This window comes from Xyrauchen texanus, chromosome 1 (assembly GCF_025860055.1).
Source record: "Xyrauchen texanus isolate HMW12.3.18 chromosome 1, RBS_HiC_50CHRs, whole genome shotgun sequence".
In the NCBI taxonomy this organism is placed as follows: domain Eukaryota; kingdom Metazoa; phylum Chordata; class Actinopteri; order Cypriniformes; family Catostomidae; genus Xyrauchen; species Xyrauchen texanus.
The window spans coordinates 16,348,543-16,365,047 of record NC_068276.1 but is presented as its reverse complement, the minus strand read 5'-3'; the positions used below and the strand labels follow the sequence as shown (position 1 = coordinate 16,365,047).

At 40.6% G+C, this 16,505-nt stretch overlaps 2 protein-coding genes across 4 annotated transcripts in view; both read left to right on the top strand.

Annotated features, from left to right (window-relative positions):
• Window positions 1-5,000, top strand: part of LOC127638974 (E3 ubiquitin-protein ligase DTX4-like) — a 32,020-nt gene extending 27,020 nt beyond the window's left edge. For all 3 annotated transcript variants that reach the window (XM_052120949.1, XM_052120800.1, XM_052120876.1), the window contains exons 8-9: window positions 172-261; window positions 3,200-5,000. In XM_052120949.1, the coding sequence (XP_051976909.1) occupies window positions 172-261; window positions 3,200-3,427 (318 nt within the window). In that variant the 3' untranslated portion in view covers window positions 3,428-5,000. The remainder of the gene's footprint in view (window positions 1-171; window positions 262-3,199) is intronic.
• A 3,939-nt stretch (window positions 5,001-8,939) lies between these two features.
• Window positions 8,940-14,035, top strand: LOC127639152 (myb/SANT-like DNA-binding domain-containing protein 1). Its single transcript, XM_052121066.1, has 3 exons — window positions 8,940-9,356; window positions 12,921-13,199; window positions 13,285-14,035. Exons 1-3 carry the CDS (start codon window positions 9,103-9,105, stop codon window positions 13,577-13,579), a joined length of 828 nt encoding a protein of 275 aa, XP_051977026.1. The 5' UTR covers window positions 8,940-9,102; the 3' UTR covers window positions 13,580-14,035.
• The last annotated feature ends 2,470 nt before the right edge of the window (window positions 14,036-16,505 follow it).

The following is a 16,505-nucleotide window of genomic DNA, read 5'->3' as shown; positions in this document are numbered from 1 at the left end:
TTACTATAGACACATATAGGAACTGTGTTTAAAAACACTGCATTGCTCAGATCATACATTTCATGCCACCTACATCATATATGACATTGCTGCAGTGTTATATAACTAAATGCTTGCATTTATATAACTGCGCTGTTGGTCTAAACTGCTCTCTCTCTGTATTTGTTTTAGGGTCCTGAACATCCTAACCCCGGGAAGCCCTTTACAGCCCGTGGATTCCCAAGACACTGCTACCTCCCTGACAGTGAGAAAGGCCGCCTAGTGAGTATTCCTACTTTCACTAACACAATCATTATTTCATCATCTTACTTCCTTTAAAACATTAACTTCTTTCTTAATGGTGCACGCAGTAAAAAAAATAAAATAAATGTGTGTGTGCTGGCCGATGTTGCAGTAGTTTTCGACTTATACTGACACCTAGCTGTCTGGATGCAGGATCCCACAAGAAGCAAATATTTTCAAATTATGCTATTGTAAAAATACTGGTGCTGTCCAATACTAGTAAATCGCATGATTTTTTCATAGTTAAACGCAATTAATCGCAAATTATAAAAGTTATGAAATTTAAACTCCTTATATACTTCATTTCCTGTGGGGCGGCATGGTGTCTCAGTGGTTTGCACCGGGTTCGAGTCCTGGCATTTCTGTGTGGAGTTTGCATGTTCTTCCGTGTTTACGTGGGATTCCTCCGGGTGCTCCAGTTTCCCCCACAAGTCCAAAAACTTGCAGGTTAAGTGAATTGGAGACTCTTAAGTTGCCCCGTAGGTGTGAGTGAGAGTCCCCACAAGTCCAAACTGCAGGTTAAGGATTGAGCTCTAGTGCCCAGAGTAGAGGGCCATCCAGGGCGTCGAAAACCTATGCCAAGTCAAATATGTGGATCACGGATGGTCTGCTGCAGCGACCCCTAACGAGAGCAACTGAAAGAAGAAGATATACTTCTTTTCCTGTCAAAATGCATTTAGTTCCTTCTTGGAAAAGAAAATCAACTATATGTAACAATGTTTTTTAAACAAATGCTTCACTCAAAAATAATAATTCTCTCATCATTTACTCACCCTCATGTCATCCCAGATGTGTATGACTTTCTTTCTTTTGCAGAACACAAATTATGATTTTTAGAAGAATATTTCAGCTCTGTAGGTCCATACAATACAAGTGAATGGGTGCCAAAATATTTACACACCAAATAGCACATAAAGGCAGCATAAAAGTAATCCAAGCGACTCCAGAGTTTTAATCCATATCTTCAGAAGTGATATGATAGGTGTGGGTGAGAAACAGATAAATATTTAAAGAGCAACATGCAGGTTGGACACCCCTATATAGCATAGTGTATGTTGATGATAAAACAACTAGATTTTCTGAACTGGAGTAATATATATTTAGCCATTAACGATATTTTGAGATAAATTGTGATAAAATAACTTCCGCGTCTATAAAGCACTAACCGGAAGTGACGATGGGCGAGGGAGTCTGGTCAAGTTCAAGCTCAGGTTACAATGGATGCGAATGAAGAAACCGAGTTCTCCGGTGTGGACGAACATGCCTATGATGGCCCACAGGCCTATAATTATGAGCAAATTAAGAGTTAAAGTTATTAAAAGTAAGACTTACTCTGCTAAGTCCTCGTTTTCGTTGCACAGAATGTCTGCTAACGTTAGCACTTTGTCCTCCAGTCCAGCCCGCGCCAAAATCCGGTGTACACTTTGACGGTGGACTTGATTCCATCGAGTGCTCCGATGGAACAGCATCAGTAATCAGCCTCACGTGGTCCTTACTCCGAAATCCCATCCGAGACTCCAACAAATCTCCAGGTCGATAATTCTTCGGAGTGAAGTGTGCGCCACAAACGACCGAGTGTGTGGTAACAGACTGCTCTCTTCACCTGCACAAAACGCACTCAAGACCGAAAAGCCTTGTTTTTTCTAGAAGGAAAATGATGGACACGATGTCCTGACAGGCTGGAATTCGTGCAACCAGCACAAACACAATAATTTACCATTATGGCTTCTCTAAAACTTTCTGTCTCTCACTACTGCTCTAACTACATCAACACCCACAATGAGAGCTGACCGCGAGCTCTTTTGTTTGCCTCGCACTACGTCTTATGACGCGTTGATAGCTGGAAAGGCGTATTCCAGAGCCTAGCACATTTTCATCAAAATCTCTACATCAAATGAGATTTCATTAGTAATTTCTACATATGTGTTTTTAAAAGACCTCTGCAGACAATATAAAGTATTAATTCAGTTATAAATTCAACCTGCATGTTGCTCTTTTAAGTACATTTTGCAATAAATTCTTCTCCCTGCCCAGTAGGGGGTGATATGCATTAAGACTGTGAATCGCCAAAAACACAAGGAGGAGGATTTAACCACTGACTGATTTATTTAATGCTGACTGATGTGAGTTTTGGAGCTTCAAAATGTTGGCACCCATTCAGTTAAGCAGATGAAAGGAAGTCATACACATCTGGGATGGCTCATAAGATGAGTAAATGATGAGAGAATTTTCATTTTTGGGTGAACTCTCTCTTTATTGTTTTCCAAACAAAGCATTCCACGGAATAAAACCAGAAGTGCAGTAAAATTGCACTACGGTACTTCAATTAGCATTTCATGTTCACCAAAGTGTAAGTGGGAGGTTGACTAATTGAAAGAACTAGAGAGAAACCCTAATCCTCCACATTATTAATCGTGGCTATCCACTTTGCTACAGCAATCCTGACACCACATTTACATAATTTGCGCTGTTTTGCACTCCACATGAAAAATGCTTCATCCAAATTGTCTGGTAGACGGAAGCACAACACTGCTTCACTCCAGTGAGTTATGTGAATAAGACTTATCACAAGTTCATTCTGGGCTTGTACAAAAAATTACGGTTAAGAGGTCCTTTTCCCAGCACTTGAGCATTGTCACAGAATCGCTGATGTATGTGTGTTTGTGGTGTGTGCGTCAGTGTAATGATATGACTTGAGCCTTTATCTCATGTGAATGAACATGATTTAGTACCAGTCATTTCTTTGTGTAAAACTTAAAAAAGAAAATAATAAAAACATTACTGAGTGCATCTATAAGCTTTATTAATTAACATTAGAACAATATACCAAAATTCTACTTTCAACAACAGAAACCTAACTCTGCTAGGCGTTTCTGCTATTATTCTAAACAATTCTCTCCTAATTCTGCTCTAATAGGTGTTGAAGCTGTTGCTGGTTGCATGGGACCGCCGGCTGATCTTCTCAGTGGGCACGTCCAGCACTACAGGTGAGACGGATACAGTCATTTGGAACGAGGTGCATCACAAGACCGAATTCGGCTCCAACCTGACCGGCCACGGTTACCCCGACTCCGGTCACCTCGACAACGTCTTGGAGGAGTTGAGGGCGCAAGGCATCACTGACGAAGAGTGTCTGAGGGACTGAGGGAGGGGTCCATCCACAAAGACTGAATGTTTCGTGTTAGTGTTGCCAAATCTGAATCCAATTCCCAGCTATCGTTTCTCCGATTCCTGAGTCACTTGCGAAATTAAACACTATGAAGTTTAAGGACTTCAAAAGGATTTCTTTTTCAATGCTATCAGCCCTCTTGCTGTTAAAGACATCTGTCAGAATTAGGAGGGCAAGATGCAAGTGCTGTAATAATACAAAAGTCTTGAACTGTGGGGAGGTTAGCACCCTTCCCACAAAAACTAGATTTGGTGCAATTTTGTGAACGGCTCGGCATCTCTTCAGCCATTTAATGTATTGTAGTTCTGTGAAGGATACGCAAAACAAAGGTACTTCTGTGCATGTAGTTGTATCATTTTGGCGCAGAGAGTTTTATGTCCTTGGTATAACCAAGGCCGCCACTTGTCGCTAACATCGAAGCTCCAGTTGCAGTTTTAGACGACGGAACGTGAATGTTTACTGCCCCATAGTGGCACTTGTTAACATATACATTCCAGTAATTACCATGGTATTTATTTGACAACATAGTTTTCTAAATGTCTGCAGTATTTACATTAACCACTTATATTTGTACTTATTTTATCGTATCTTACGTTATTTTATATTGTTGAAAGGAGACTCCTGTGCTGTTATTGATTTTGGGATAGAAACAAATCTTTGTCTCTGTCCAGGACTGATGATAATCTAGTTAAGAGACATTCAACTCCAACTGCTTAGTTCATTAATCAGTATTAAAGAAATGTTGAGCCAGTTGAGGCTGTCGGCCAGCGGATGAACAATGCACAAATTATACTTTACCATTTCTAGCCTCTCATTGACTTATGTTCTCAAGAAGTGAACATATTAACACATTTTCTCTGTGATTAGACGTGCTGCCAGAGACAGAACCTTTACAGAATTGTGACATCACCAGTTTAGAACTACAGGAGACAATATGATTTAGAATCTCCAAAGTTGAAGATGTTGGCCTTTTAAATGGTTACTAAGAGCAACTAACTTGCCCTGTTAGGTTTGAAATCTATCTGTTAGAGTGGATAAACTATCTCCGGTTGCCTTTCTGGTCGGTCCTTGGTAGGTCTATAATGGACCTGTTTACAAAGCTGTTGACGAGACTACTGCATGTGTGTACATGCAAATGTGTAAGCTTACATTTATAGTTGATGTGCTGTATGTATGTGTTTTATGTACACAATTCTGTTTGTTTTCCCTGCATCCAAAAGCATGTTGTGGAAGTAAATGAGTGTTTTTCTTTCTTGTATCATTTTTATAATATACTTTTAATTGATTTAACTTTTTTTTTCTTTATAAGCTATTAGGGTTTTTTTTTTTTCCACTGTGAAGTTTTACTCTCATTTATTGCACTTGTCCAGCCAAGTTCCTCATGTTAGTTGCTATGGAGACAACAGTGTAATGGCACTACTGCCAGGAAGAAAACTGTGAAGATAAGACTGGGGATGGAGCTAGGAGAACTAATGTTGCTGTATAATATAAAATGTACAAAACAACTCTTGCATATTAAATAGCTGCTGGAATACTGAATAAATATTAAAGGTACTCAGAAAAATAATTGTTGGTTTGATTTATTGCTGCAGTTCTTTCTCACATCTAAACACCCATATTCAAAATATGGGCCCTTTTTTGCATATAGTTTATATACATCTGTGGGCCATAAAGTATACTACACAGTAGGGGGCGATGTTCAGCTGTTATTAGGCCCTCATGAAAGAGGATCTTAAAGGAATCGAGCTCAACTTGTATTTAACCTTGTCTATGCAACAAATGCTGTCAATTCCAATTGAAAATTATTTAGAATCATCATTGTAAAAAAACAATGCACAGACAGTTTTGCTTACAATAGAAGTCTATGGGGTAAGCATGCAACGGATATTTATTGCTACATAGCAAATTAAAAGAATGTACATAAACCATATTTAGTGTGTTATAATTACACTATGCATAATTCCTGAATGTATCTAAAGTTAAAATGGATCGAAGCCATCAAGGTGACAATAAAATTTGGACTGCTGTCTTTCTCTATGAGTAAATTCAAATGTTCACTCTTGTCTTGACACATTTAACAGCTCATCTGGCTCCCTCCTTAGACTAGGACATTCCCTCTACAGGCCAACCTCCTAATTAATACTCTTTATGCTCTGTTACATAACACACTGGATCTGAAGCAGGAGCAAATTCAAAGAGCAAAGGGTTGATATGAAGTCATCTCCAGCCTTTTTTTTTAAGTGAATAAATGAAGCAGTATATTCTTCCTATATGTCATTCATCGATCAATACTGATTTATATAACATTCCTTGGATATATTTATATGCTCTGAATTAGAGGTTTGAATTAGATGATTATGAAGCCAAGCTGGCCTAGTCAGTAATGTGCATGGGTCATTGACAAATAAATCCAATGACTAAAATTAGGATGATTAAAAGTAGAAATATTTTTATGGGCTGATTTGAGTATTTCTGTACCTGCTGATCTCCTGGGATTTTCACACACAACTGTCTATAGAATTTACTCAGAATGGTGCCAGAATCAAAAAACATCTAGTGAGCGGCAAATCTGCAGATGGAAATGCTTTGTTGATGAGAGAGGATGACAAACTCTATGGTAACTCAGATAACCGCTATGTACAATTGCAGTGAGAAGAATATCATCACAGAATGTGGGTTGGTGCTGTTTTGGCAGCACGAGGGGGACCTACACAATATTTGACAGGCAGTTTTAATGTTGTGGCAATTGGTATATATATATATATATATTAGCTACAAAACTTCTTCTTTAAGAAGAAGAAAAATATCTAAATAAATGGACCCATCTTCACACAGATCTTCAATAGGTCACTGGAGCAGTGTGTAGTCCCATGCTGCTTCAAACGCTCAATTATTATCCCTGTCCCTAAGAAACCAAAAATCACAGGACTTAATGACTACAGACCTGTCGCACTGACATCTGTGGTCATGAAGTCATTTGAGAGACTGGTGTTGGCCCACCTGAAGGACATCACTGGACCCTTTCTAGATCCCCTTCAGTTTGCTTGTCGAGCAAACAGGTCTGTGGATGATGCAGTCAACATGGGATTGCATCATATCCTGCCACATCTGGACAGACCAGAGACATATGCAAGGATCATTTTTGTGGACTTCATTTCGGCTTTCAAAACCATCATCCCAGCTATTCTCCAGAACTAAATTACACCAACTCTCTCTGTTCCCACGTCTATCTTTAAATGGCTCACCAGCTTTCAGACGGACAGGCAGCAGCTAGTGAGAATGGGGAAATTCACTTCCAGCACCTTTACCATAAGCACTGGTGCCCCGCAGGGATGTGTGCTCCCCCACCACTCTTCTCCCTGTATACAAATGACTGCACTGCCAAAACCCCTCTGTCAAGCTCCTGAAGTTTGCAGACAACACTACTGTCATCGTCCTCATCCTTGATGATGATGAGTCTGCATATAGAAAGGGGGTTGAACGGCTGGCTCACTGGTGCATTCAAAACAACCTGGAGCTGAACACGCTCAAAACGGTGGAGATGATTGTGGACTTTAGGAGGAACACCCCAACACTGATCCCCCTTACCATTCTAAACAGCACTGTGGCAGCAGTGGATCATTCAAGTTCCTGGTCACCATCATCTCATCCTGAAGCGGGAGAACCACATTGACATTGTTAAAAATGCCCAGTAGAGGTTGTACTTCCTTCACCAGCTGAGGAAGTTCATCCTGCCACAGGCGCTGCTGAAACAGTTCTACTCAGCAGTCATTGAGTCTGTCCTCTGCACTTCAATAACTGTCTGGTTTGGTGCAGCTACGAAATTGGATATCAGAAGACTACAAAAGACAGTTCAGACTGCTGAGAGGATTATTGGTTGCCCCCTGCCCCCCTTCAAGAACCGTTCAATTCCAGAGTGAGGAAAAAGGCTGGAAAAATCACTCTGGACCCCACTCACCCAGCCCACAACCTTTTTGAACTGTTTCCTTCTGGCAGGTGCTACAGAGCTCTGAGCACAAGAACCATTAGGCACAGGAACAGTTATTTTCTATCAGGCGATCCATCTCATGAACAGTTAAAACTGCCCCATTGAGCAATAATTATGTGCAATACACAGTTAAGTCTATTTATATTTATCCAACATACCATACCTCTTCTGTAATTACATTCCCTTGCTTCTGTTTATAACAGATTTGTTTTTATATATATATATATATATATATATATATATATATATATATATATATATATATATATATATATATACATATTTATTGTCCTATTGCGTATTCTATAAATACTTGTGGTAATGTTTGTGCACTGGAAGCTTATGTCTCTGGGGGAAAAACATCTGTGTGTGTGTGTGTGTGTGTGTATAAATTAAGAATTCAATTGCATCTGTAAGGAAACAATTTCATAGGATAGATTCAAAGTGATTACTTTCCCCAAAAATATCATTAACCCTTAACTGAGTGCAGTTGGATGTGAAGCTGAGGGTGTTAACAACTTGGTTGTGATACGTCAAGACAGATGGGCCAAAGTACATAATGCAGTTAACACGGAGTAAGCCATAAAGACAAACATCCACCATGTGTCATATCAGCTGGTAATCCGTAAAAAGGTGCACAAGAGAACCCTGCCCCCAAAGCACTACCCCCAATGCTTGTGCCAGGATCCCCGTCGTTTGTGAATAAAGAGGTAATCTAAAACACTTGGGTGGGGTTGGAGAGAAAGTGGTGGGACCGTCTTCAGTAAACCAAAACAAGCCTCATTCAGCAACAAGCCCAGAAATCAGATATGCACATTTCAAAAACAGATTTTGTAGAACCCCGGGACTTTATATTGATAGGTTTTTACAAATGTATTATATCCAAGCTGACATGATTGCTTGCTTTTTACATATATATTTTTTTTTCATTTATTCACTAATAAGACCAAAAAGAGGTATTCTTTTTTTTTCCTTTCAAAAACAGCATAAGCTATTTATATTGCATTCAGAAACTATGTTAACAATTTTGAGCCACGTTTGCACAGCATGTGAAGAGATATTTAGATGTTTCTTGAAATGACATGATTATTTTTCTATCCATTTTTCAATGACTCTTTCGTTTCATTGTGGAAATGCACTTTGTCTCCAACATCAGTCCAGTCCATCTCTATTAAAAGCTTTTAAACTCATAAATGGACTAAGTGGCCTGGAGTGAAACCCGTCGCCTAGGCAACAGTGCACTCTGGTGCTTTAAGCCCCAGAGGAGTTGTATTTCACATGTAGATTTTCCGCATGCCCGACCCACTTCATTGGCTTTCAGCTAAAAGCTTTTTGCTGCAGACTGACAGAGACAAAAGAGTACAGGAGAAGGGGAAGGGGTTTGGTTTGAAGAGGAGGGCCTTAGCGGGCTGTTGCCAGGGTAACTTGACATCATGGTGACGAACTTCCCTCTTTAAAAGCTTTTAAAGCGATTGCTCCAGCCTTCCAGGATCCATTTTGAGGCCTCTTAACTAAGCATGGGGGGAAGGGTTGCAGAGGCCTCTCTCTCTCACACACAAGCACATGCTTGAGAAAGCAAAGTAAGCACAGGAAAACAGACAGCTCTGAGCAAGAAACCAGCTTAAATCATAAACCAGAGAGAAAGAAACATAGTCTGTTTAAAATGGCTTCTGAAGACTTTTATAGTTACACTGTGCCAGGATATAATGAGAAGCACAGGAGAGCTCGTAACTGGACGGATTCAGAGATGAAAGCTCTTGTGTATATTTGGGAAGAGTATGTAACAGAGCTAAAGAAGGCTAAGCGCAATGCTAAGATCTACGAGACAATGGCTAAGCAACTTTATGATTTAAGTGGGGAGCATCGGCACAGAGAGGAGATCAAGATGAAAATCACCAACATGACTTTCCAATTCAGGCAAGTATTTATAATAATTGTAAATTGTGGAAGTGCATCTTTTTGTCTGTGTAAAAGCCACTTTCAAAGACTTTGTAATCATACTTTTCAGTGACATGGTTTTCAGTACTAAGGTGTCTACTTTAACAACTTTGTAATTAGTAGGCCTATCAAATGGTCGAAATGTGCCTGAACAAGAAATTATTTGAGCAAGAGGAAAGCATTTGGAGGACAGCAATTGTGGACTTCTGAACTGGATGAACTTGCAGTGAAGTTATACATTGACAGCGTTTAACTGAATGTTAACTCCACAAAGTCTATATCAAATTGAATTCTTGTAGCAACAAAGAATGAAAATATTCAACCAAGCACTCCTTGTGATTTAAATCACTTTCATGTTACATCACCTACTGATTGTGATGTAACCTTACTGTGCAAAAAATGCTGTAGGTTAGTGACTGACATACATATTGCACACACAGTATGCAATATATCATGTAAACTTTACAAATACAACTGTGACTCCAAGATATGCTTTTGTTTGTCTTCTCAGGCACATAGACATTGCTTTCAGTGATGCATTATCAGTATTGGCTACACCTCTTAAGTGGTCTCTGCTGTAGACTCCAGTAGATCAGGAGGAAATATATAATGCACGGTTAAAAAAAAAAAAAAAAGGACTTTCATCAGTTAAGGGCAAGGAATAGGGCTGGCATTGGACTACTGGAGCTTCATTACTAGCCATTTTATTTAGCAGATTTAGGGGTGAATTAACATAACAGTTGTCACTTTTGTATTTGGTGTCTTAGTGCAAATTCACTACCCATTGCAATCTAGTTTCAGCAGGATCAATCCTTGCTGAATTAGTGATGCATCTTGAGAATGTAAATTAAGTAATTGTCCTTTTTTCTGTGCAAACACACCTCCTTTCTATGTAAATTAGATTAAGTTTAGATTACCCTCAAACCATGAAATTCCATGCTTTTTGCCTGGCATAATTAAAGGGACAGTTCACCCAAAAATGTATATTCTATCATCATTTACTCACCTTCATGCCATCCCAGATGTGTATGGCTTTTTTCTTCTGCAGAACACATATGAAGATTTTTAGAACAATATCTCAGCTCTGTTGGTCCTCACGATGCACGTGAATGGTGACCAGAAAAACAAGGGCCTAAATGTAATCCATATGAATCCATATGTTTTCTGAAGCAATATGATAGGTGTGGGTGAGAAACAGATCAATATTTACATCTCCACTTTTGACCAGCCCCAACCAGTAGGTGGCTGAATGTGGAAGGGAAAGTGTATGTTTACATTTAAAGAAGGAATTACATTTTAATCTGTTTCTCACCCACACCTATCATATTGCTTAAGAAGATATGGATTTAAACACTGGAGTCCTATGGATTACTTTTATGCAGCCTTTTGGACCTTCAAAGTTATGGTCACCATTCACTTGCATTGTTTGGACATACAGAGTTGAAATATTATTTTAAAAATCTTTTAAGAAAGTAAGTCATAAACAGGCATGATGGTGAGTAAATTATGAGAGAATTTTCATTTTGGGGTGACCCATTCATTAAGCATTGCGCTATTACTGTCCAAAGAAAGCAGGCAGTAAACTGATTTGACTTAAAAGAGATGTTTGTGTACATTGATTATGGCAGAAATTTGCGATGTGCAAATTCCGTTTGGCAAAGATTTTGTGGGAGCGTTTGTTCCGTTGCCTGATTGACATAATGTGGCGGAATGATCCGCCCCTCCGGCTCGTCATCATCGCTCCGCCTCTTAGGGCCACCCTTCAGCCAGGCTCACGATGCGAGTTGGGCAGGAGAGCGAGAAGAGGTGCATAATTAATAAGCCTCATTCTGACAACGGTGAAAGCAGCACACCTGATGTGAATAATGCTTCATCACCGCTGTCTTTAAAATGCAGAGCACACCTCTTCTCAGGCAGCCGGCTTCAAATCTCCATGGGTACACACACTGGCATCCTCGCAAGGCCAGGACCAGAGCTGGGAGTGTTCGGATGAGTGAACGTGCCGCCGGACCCGCTAATCGGACACCCGGATGGATTCAATGAGTTGCCGGGGGAGAACAGCTCACGTTGCGGCTGATGGGCTAGAGGCCGGGCCGACTTCCACTCACACCTGCCGTGGGCCTGGGAAGTCAGGCCGCCAAGGATGCCGCCGCCCCTCACGCTGTGGACCCTGGAGGGGAGCGTGAGCTACTGACGGACCCAGCTCATGTCTGGGCCATTCCATAGACACTACCCCGCCCTTCATCTCACCGCGAGGATGCCAGATTCCCCCATTTGTTATGAACATCTTTTCCCACCTGGACACTTTACTATCCCCTTTATGGACTTTTCACATTTATTATTATTTCCAATAAATACCTCTCTGAGGCTGGACACCACACCCACTGTGTCTGTCTCTTGCTCACCCCGCACCAGTGGTGGAGTTTGCGGGTACTTTTGTGTGCAGAGACGGCACAGTTGGGCACCAACAGTGACGTCACTTTTCCTCTCATTAGCCGGTAAGATGGAAAGCCCGGAATGGGACAGAGAAAAGAAAGGGATGGCCTCCTAGCTGCAGCAGCAAGGGTAAGTGGCATTTAATAAGCATTTACCCTGTGGCTGGCTGAGGTGGTCATATTAATTCGTGTTTTTCTCTGTTCCCACCCGGGTGCGAGTGAGAGCTGGCCCGGAGAGGTATCCCACATACGTCCACGCCAACTGTAGAGCCTGGTTGAGGAAGTAGCATTCATGTGTGGGCGACTAAAGAGTGTGTACCTCCGGCTCTGAACTCCATAGTTGGATACAAGCATGGTAGGAGGTGCCGACGGGGTGACGCTTGGGCGGGGGGAGATGTGGCAGAATGACCCACCCCTCCACCTCTTCATTGTCACCCCGCCTCTTAGGGCCGCCCTTCAGCCAGGCTCACGACAGGAGTTGGGCAGGAGTGCGAGAAGAGGTGCATAATAAGCACACACTGGCATCCCTGCACACCCAGGACCAAAGCTGGCAGGGTTCAGACGAGTGGATGCGCTGCTGGACCCACACCTTGGACCCCCAGACGGATTAAATGCTCACCGCCGATAGGCTAGAGGCCGGGCCGCCTTCCCCACACATGATGCGGGCCTGGGAAGTCAGGCCGCTAAGGACGCTGCGAATGTGTGTGATTTAGTATTTAGCACTTTGGGTACTGTCGTGGAATGAAAATGTCAGAGATCCCCACCGCATCGCGCAGCTACATTGCATCCAGTGTAGAAAGAAAAATGGCTTGTTGCTGGAATCTTATCTCGTCTGGTTAGGATACAGTTTCACACCAGTTTTGGTTATTAAGGTTAACCAATCACCTTGCAAGTTCCCAAAAATACCATAGTAAAAAACGTTTATACCGTTACACAAAAGTCACTATGGCATAGAACTTTAAATATTGATGCAGGGCAAACAGCCAAATGAGCAATACAATTGGTGCAGCAATGACTGACTCCTAATATTTATACTCTGTTCTGTTTCAGAAAAAACAAAATATGTACTGTACTTAACCCCAGAAAAATTTTAACAACACTTTAACAGGAAGCTGAAGTACACAGCCAGTGGTGGGAATGGTGTACCTGACTGGCCTTACTACAAATCTATTGAGAGGATCTTGTCAAAGATACCAGAGCAAAGCCAAATGAGTCCACAGAATCTTCCAACATCTGGCCCTTCCACCTCCCAACTTGAATCTTCTGCGCCCCAGTCAGCTCTACCAAGTGGGTTTCTACCAGAGTACACTGGTTCCTCAGAAGACAGAGACATCAATGATGAGAACGAAGATCTAACAGATAACTCTGAAAGTTCTTTTGAGAAAAGGTAACAATTGATCAAGTTCACATCACAGATACATTTCATAAATATATGATCTTGGAATGTTAACTACATGGTTATACTTCTGCAGGTCGCAGCCACGCAAGAGGCGGAGACTGTCACATGTGTCACTGCGACGAAAGAAGCTGCGTGTCCTGGACGCAATGTTGCAGGAACAACGCAGGTTAAGCCGTGCCGTAGAAGAGGCATGTCACGAAGTTCGCCGTGTTATGCATCAGCAAAACTTCCTGCAGGTGCAGAGCCTCCAGCTTCAGGATCGAATGATGAACCTCCTGGAGAAGATGATCCCAGCTGTTCCTCAGCCTGCCCATTCTTGGCCCAATCCTCCAGCCTCAAAGGGCTTAGGAACACCTACAGCTGAGTGATGGTACCAAAGATACCCGATAAGGACTTGCATTCACAAAAGTGTTGCTATGCTATCCAATTGTTAAAACGGTCAAGATATGACCAACTAGTTATCCAATAGCTGTACATTTTTAGATCTGTTTGAGCCCTGTTAGTCTTGTATCAATAAAAATGTTATGAAGACTTTGACAGGTGTAAAACACACAAAAAATATCTAGCATGTTATTTTGTTTGTGCCCCAAAATTGACACAGTGGTGATATTTCTATTAAGGCCTTGGCTTACTCACGCTTCGTTCTTCACTCAGAGACAAAAAAAAAAAACGTTCAAAACAGCTGGGCAACGGTTTACTGTTTGCTAACATTGACACTGACCATGCCACTGTGGTAGGTGTTCAGAGGATCATTTAAATATGAGGATGCACAACATTACATGTAAAACCTTATTAATGTAACATTAAAATGTGTTATCAATTAATTTATGCCTCATTCTATAAGTAGAATTCAAACAAGATCGGCAGAAGATATTGTTTTAACCACTCGAATCGATGATGCCTTAAAGTAATTAATGATGTAGATAATGTTTCATTTGTCATGTTTACATTCTACATTCATGGAAATAATATGCTTGCACTTTAGACATGGCCATAGTATGCCTTGAAGGGCAGTAGCTGCGCTACAGATAGTGAATCTTTTAGCTTAACTACATTTCTGAGTAGCGAAGTGGTAGCTTTGCTAGTTTTAAGATCAAGTAGTTTTTCAGAAGCGAAGCTATATTATTGATTAGATAGTGATGTAGTGTTGATAAAAGCTACACCACTACATAATGCCATGTACCCAGTGTTTACTATCTCCAGCAGTTTTCACTCGCCCACACACTAATGAAATACTTTAAAACGTGAAAAATAAAGATGAGTGCAGTAGATATTTACCTACAATCGGGGCGGACTGGGACAAAAAATTGGCCCAGACAACACAACACACCACACCATAACATAACACACAGGCTCAATTTCAAATTTTTATGTTGGAAAAAATAAATTTCTATTGACTGATAGTCATGACAATGGGCCCCACCAGTGCAAATATTGTCAAAACTTATAAAACCACTGTAAATGTGATGAGTGGATTTTTTTTAGAGAAAGCACTAAAATAAGCAATTTATAGCTCAGATAAATAATATGTCTGGAGACTTTTTTCTTCAATATATCTTCAAAATATTTTTTTTATCTTAATCACCTTTCAACTTTTTTCCAGAAGTGCAAATAAACTATTGTTGTGGTAACAACAAGTATAATAATAATATATTACAGTTGAACAGTCAGAAGGTTACACACACTTAGGTTGAAGTCATTAAAAAAATAAAATTTAACCACTCCACAGATTTCATATTAGCAAACTATAGTTTTGGCAAGTCATTTAGCCTACTTTGTGCACGACACAAGTAATTTTTCCAACATTTGTTTACATACAGATTGTTTCTCTTTTAATTGACTATAATCACAATTACAGTGGGTCAGAAGTTTACATACATTAAATTAACTCTACCTTTAAGCAGCTTGGAAAATTCCAGAAAATTATGTCAAGCCTTTAGGTAATTAGCCAATTAGACTAATTGGCTAATTAGAGTCAATTGGAGGTGTACCTGTAGATGTATTTTAAGGCCTACCTTCAAACTCAGTGCCTCTTTGCTTGACATCATGGAAAATCAAAAGAAATCAGCCAAGACTTCAGAATTCTCTTTTGGACTTTCAAAAGTCTGGTTCATCCTTGGGAGCAATTTCCAAATGCCTGAAGGTGCCACGCTCATCTGTACAAACAATAGTATGCAAGTATAAACACCATGAGACCACACAGCATCATACTGCTCAGGAAGAAGATGCATTCTGTCTCCTATAGGTGAACATGGTTTGGTATGAAAAGTGCAAAATAATCCCAGAACAACAGCAATGGACCTTGTGAAGATGCTGGAGAAAACGGGTAGACAAGTATCTATATCCACAGTAAAAACAAGTCCTATATTGATATAACCTGAAAAGCTGCTCAGTAAGGAAAAAGCCACTGCTCAAAACTGCCAAAAAAAGCAAATGGGGACAAAGATCTTACTTTTTGGAGAAATGTCCTCTGGTCTGATGAAACTAAAATTTTACATTTTGGCCATAATAACCATCATTATGTTTGAAGGAAAGCCGAAGAACACCATCCCAAATGTGAAGCATGGCCATGACAGCATCATGTTGTGGGGGTGCTCTGCTGCAGGAGGGACTGGTACACTTCACAAAATGTATGGCATAATGAGGATGGAAAATGATGTGGATATATTGAAGCAACATCTTAAAAAATCAGCCGTGAAGTTAAAGCTCGGTCACAAATAGGTCTTCCAAATAGACAATGACCCAAAGCATCCTCCAAAGTTGCGGCAAAATGGCTTAAGGACAACAAAGTCAAGGTATTGGAGTGGCCATCATAAAGTCCTGACCTCAGTCCGATAGAACATTTGTGGGTAGAACTGAAAAAGAATGTGCGAGCAAGGAGGCCTAAAAACCTGACTCGGTTACACCAGTTCTGTCTGGAGCAGTGTTTCCCAACCACTGATTGTCAGGTGTGCCATGGAAAATGATCAAATTCCACAAAATAAATAAATGCGTGAAAAAAAAATATTAATTTCAGGGATCCAAACTTTCAGAGAAATGTGCCATTTTGAAACCATAATCGGTCACTTTTGTGATTGTGAAGCGCAATGACTAATGTGTTAAGTGTTTTTAGTAAAACTCGTAAAATCGCCCCCTCTGTGATGCTTTCTGCAACTCTTGTCATGTGGAGGGCAATGCGGTGTTTGACGTGGGGTTCAGCCTCCAGAACCAAATTAAAACTGACACGAGGAGTCGTCTGTCCGAGGCAAAGACACAAAATCTAATGACAATTGCCTCAGCATCAGTCTCCCTCGA

Coding starts and splice junctions, on each gene's coding strand:
- LOC127639152 (XM_052121066.1), top strand. CDS start 9,103: ATGGCTTCTGAAGACTTTTATAGTTACACTGTGCCAGGATATAATGAG. Junction 9,357..12,920: donor AACATGACTTTCCAATTCAG/GCAAGTATTTAT, acceptor ACACTTTAACAG/GAAGCTGAAGTACACAGCCA. Junction 13,200..13,284: donor GAAAGTTCTTTTGAGAAAAG/GTAACAATTGAT, acceptor ATACTTCTGCAG/GTCGCAGCCACGCAAGAGGC.